The sequence below is a fragment of the Prosopis cineraria genome, unplaced genomic scaffold (genome assembly GCF_029017545.1).
Source record: "Prosopis cineraria cultivar Desert tree isolate PC_DT_omini unplaced genomic scaffold, ASM2901754v1 PC2, whole genome shotgun sequence".
Lineage (NCBI taxonomy): Eukaryota > Viridiplantae > Streptophyta > Magnoliopsida > Fabales > Fabaceae > Prosopis > Prosopis cineraria.
In genome coordinates, this window is record NW_026555333.1 from 42,614,011 (window position 1) to 42,618,735 (window position 4,725).

Genomic DNA, 4,725 nt, shown 5'->3' on the forward strand with positions numbered 1-4,725 from the left:
CTAATATTTGATCTGTTTTTAAAAAAAAGTTAAATTGCACCTTTTAGTCTTCTAATTTTATAAGATTTCATTTTAGTTCTTTAATTTTATAAAGTATCATTTCAATATTTTAACTTTAACATCATTAGTTTCACTAACAAGAAATTCTTACATTGAACTTTTAAATATTAACAAAAAAAAACATTCTCAAATGTTGGCATATTGATTTTAACTTTTTAAAATAATAATGATGGGTGTAAAAAATAATCATTTGTAACTAATGGTATTAGGATTAAAAGACTGAAATATATTTTATAAAATTAAATTTCTAAATTGAAATTTTATATAAAAGTAAAGGACTAGAGATACACTTTTTTAAATATATATATATATATATATATAATATCAACTTATTACCTATCATGAAGCCTTTCCCAAACGCAGATTTGTGTGGAATGGGATTATTGTGTACATCGCGTCTGTTTTTACTATACCAGCTATCATCTCTCTGTCGGTTGCAAATATGAGTGCCGTTATTACAAAATAAGCTATCAAACAGAGTGGAATAGCAACGTAAGCGGTATAATAGGAGAAAGCCATGAGGAAGATGCTGTAACCAGCAATAAGGTGTATAAAGAGCCCTCCCAATAAGACTGCACGACGGCCCCGAAAAGTGAAAAGCAGGTAGAGGGTGGATTCGAAGAAGATCAAGGTGTTGAAGAACAAGAGCTCAAAAGCCAATTTGGACGGACAGTTCTTCATGTCCTTTATTAAGCCGTGTTTTCTGGCGGAAAGGCATGCCCGGTGTATTTCAGTTCCCTCTTTGATGAGCGACGATGGTGGATCTGACACGCCTTCGTATGTTAATGTCATGATTGTGGTGACCACAACTAGTATGGCATTCTTAAATTCTCTCTTTCTGTGTTCTTCCTTCTCTTCTTTTTTAGGGGTTTTAGGGTTTTGCCCGTCCTCGGCGGAGTCCACTACAGCTATACTAGTTTCCTCCCTTATCTCATCATTCTTCATCTCCTCTTCTTTCCCTATGCCTAGTACTACCTGCGTGCCAAGCCATCGCACAAATATATTCATCAAAAGACAGTACAAGTGTGTGTTAGCCCTTGAATTGGTAGATTTGAATTTAAATTTAAATTTTAGATTTAAAGTCTCATATTTAAAATTCATATATTTATAAAAATCATTTGTTTGATTAGTGTAAAAAAAATTTAAAGAAAGATGAGCTAAAGATTGTAGTGAAAACGGAAGAATATAATAAGAATAATCAGTTTATATTTATTTTTCAATACACAAGAGACAAGAACGAGGGATGCGAGAATTATCAAAGAATTATATACACTAATATATAAATTTGGATTTGGATTTCATGATTCAAATTGAGAATTTAACTCAAATTCAAATCCAAAAGGAAAATAACAATAAAATCCTAAAACTTGAAAAATTCATGATAGTTAAGTCCTCGTCAAAATTTTTTAAAAAATAAGTTGCAAATATTTATTCAAATAATTATAAATAAAAATCTCAACTACAAACTAAAAGTTATATTTGAAGTTTAAATGTCTCATTTTCATATAAAACTCTTGAATTTATAATTATTTGAATTGATATTTATTACTGATTTTTTTTTTTTTAGAAAATTTTACCAGGAACCAAACTATCATAAATTCCAATTTTGAGACTCTAGTATCATTCTCTCAAATCCAAATTTTCATTGATCTAAACATAAGATTAGGTTTAATTTCAATTACCTGGAATTGTTTCTTTGCCTTTGCAAGATCATAAATGGTCTTGCCGTTGATGTCCTTAGCTCCAAGCAGCGTCTGAAAATTTGGAATAAGGATTCTGATCCTCTCCATTATCACCTTCATTGCTTCAAGTTGATTAGCCTTTATTGCCAGATGAAGAACCGTCTCTCCTTTTACTGTCACTTCTTCCATACGCTCAGCACAATACCTCATTAACTCTTCCATCACATCAACCCTACCTCTGAAAACTGCATAATGTAAAGCAGTCCAGCCATCTTCATCCTTCACAAGGCACTGCTTCACTTCATTACTGTTAAGCTTCCCACTTAAGAGCTCCTTCACTATATCAACTTGCTCTGCTGCTGAAGCCATGTGCAATGGGATCAAACCTTTCTGGTTGGGCAAAGTGGCTAATGAAGGCATTCGAGTAATAATCTCCCTCACAAATTGTCCTCGATTGGCCAGTGTCGCCGCATGAAGAGGTGATTCTGCAAAATTGGTTAAGCACGCTTTCTTCAGTACCTGAGGATCCTCCTCCAATAGTTTGTGCAACGTGATAACATCTCCAACTCTAGCAGCTTCCTTCAACATCTGATCCATGATTATGTGAATGTGATGATGCTATTTTGTTTGATGATAGTAGTTATACATGTATGCATACATATATACTCGTGATCGATAATTTAGGGGCTATTCTGTCCATATATACCTTGCTTCAAGACCAATTTATGTGTCCGTCGTACAAGCGCATACCTTGCCCCAGGATTAATTCATCTCTTATATTCGAATATGCCATCCAACGTGTTGTCTGTGTTTGTTATTCTGTTACCGTTAATTAACCCTGTATATGTGATAGCTTCCTCTCTACTTGGAATCCACAAATACATGGGTCACATTTTAGTTCAAATATAAAATATAAAACTACTACTGTTATGGTGGGTTTGGTATATACATGGCTTTGAATAAAGAAAAAAAGAAAAGATTGGAAAAGTCTTAAATAGCCTGGTAATTATATCACAAAACTAATGCAAGGGATTGAATTGTTGTATGGTGTTTGTGACCTAAAAGAAGAGAAGATGAAGATGCAGAGCATATCATCGCACAACACCGAACAATCACAACCAAGTACGACCCATTTCCATTGATTGTATTCAGCACAGCTCCGTCCACTTTCTCCCACTCCCTTTAATTTGATGTTGCCGTCTCTTCCTTCTTCCTCTACTGATGTGGAGTATCTTTTTGGTAAACGAGGATAATAGACAGACGAAAGAAATGAAGAAATACTGAAAAATTACTTTTAGTTTTCTGACATGTGAAACAAGGGGACTCTTAAATTAATAAAATACTAAAAAATGAATGCTACAATTAGGACCACAAGAAACAGAACAAAAACATCTGACCTACTAACATACTGACTTGACCTACTAAAAGTCTAAAACAAACTGGATAAACTTGAGACCCACGTATTGGGAACATAACGTGACTAACTAATATCGCACCAATATTTTGAATCAGTCAAACCAGCATAGCCTCCATCATCCCTTAAAAACACGCTATACCTCTTCGTTTGTGTTGCCTTCATCAACAGCTTTGTGGGTTCTTATTCGTTGGCTTCCTTGCCTTGTCCATGGTGGTAATGCCGGTAATGGAAATAGTTAAAATCGTGCTTCAGAATTTTCCCTGTTCTTTGTAAATCACTCTATGATGTCTCTTATTTTCTTTCTGAACTATTTATCTGCATGCCAAAAATGCTTGTGGTTTGGGGGTTGAATTTTGATGCTGAATGTTAATTATTGGGGGTAAAATTTGCCTGCTAAATGTATCTTGGTAATTATTATAAAGTTATCACTGCAATTCTCAAAAAGGAAAACAATTTTACCAAGTGGGTGTGGTACAGATGATAGCAGTCTCACTTCTTAAGCATCATTCCAAAGTTCAATTTTTGGATGTGTATATGGAGAGAATGGCTTGGGAGAAGACAATTATATTCCTTAAATGGCATTCTGATCTCTCAAAGGATTAGTCTCATGGCTATTAGTTGTGGGGATGTCTTTGGGGAGGAAAAAAAAAAACAAAGAAAAAAAGAAAACAATTCTGATGGGCTACTATACCCAACATAATTGATGGTCTTAAAATGGAGTTTCTTGCGAGCTTGATGATGAGTTTGATGTTGTTAATATTAGAATTGTAGGTGTGATTTGTTGATGTGTGTGCAAATTTCCTGGTGACTTAACATGGAATGTCTTTTAAGATATTATTTGTTCGATTCTAAGAATTTACAATTGATATTACTATTATAGAAATGAGATTTAGTACATAACACCCATTTTGTAGTAAAAAAAAACAAAATGTCACTAATATTAAAATCAAAGTAAAAAAGTAGTGTTTATTATATCAAATGTCACAGCTTATAAATTATTTTTTTTGTTTATAATTTTAATAAATAGCAAAAGGTGGTGTTTTTTCAATGAAATGCCACAACTTTTTGTTAATCAAAAATTAAACGGTATTTTAATAATAAGGTGCCACCTCTCTAATTTTTCATTAATTATTTTGTTTAACTAGACCATATAATTATTTTATCATAATTAATTAATTTTACTAAAAAATTAATATTCTTACTTAATAACTAAAGGTAGAGAGGTGGCATTTCAAGAGTGATGAAACATCACCTCTCTTCTTTTTAACTAAATAATATATTGTTAATAATCAAAAGCATAGAAGTGTTTATTAATGATTTAATAATTTTATTATAATTTTTATATGTTAATAACATAAAATAATTATTTTATTATAATTTATTTAATTAGTATTAATTATTATATGTTTTATTTAACAACTAAAAATGAGAAAAGTGATGTTTTTTGAGCTTGGAGACGCCACCCCTCTACTTTGCTAATGATTTAACATTTTTTATTAGATTAAATAATAATTTTTTATAATTTATTTATTTAGTAATTTTAATTAATATATTATATTATTTAAT

General features: G+C 31.7%; 1 protein-coding gene across 1 annotated transcript; it reads right to left on the minus strand.

Moving 5' to 3' along the window:
* Nucleotides 1–399: 399 nt before the first annotated feature.
* LOC129302778 (ankyrin repeat-containing protein At2g01680-like) lies at nucleotides 400–2,339 on the minus strand. Its single transcript, XM_054941662.1, has 2 exons — nucleotides 1,743–2,339; nucleotides 400–1,035 (listed from the first exon to the last, which is right to left on the minus strand). Exons 1-2 carry the CDS (start codon nucleotides 2,337–2,339, stop codon nucleotides 400–402), a joined length of 1,233 nt encoding a protein of 410 aa, XP_054797637.1.
* Nucleotides 2,340–4,725: the final 2,386 nt, after the last annotated feature.

Coding starts and splice junctions, on each gene's coding strand:
- LOC129302778 (XM_054941662.1), bottom strand. CDS start 2,339: ATGGATCAGATGTTGAAGGAAGCTGCTAGAGTTGGAGATGTTATCACG. Junction 1,036..1,742: donor AGGCAAAGAAACAATTCCAG/GTAATTGAAATT, acceptor CTTGGCACGCAG/GTAGTACTAGGCATAGGGAA.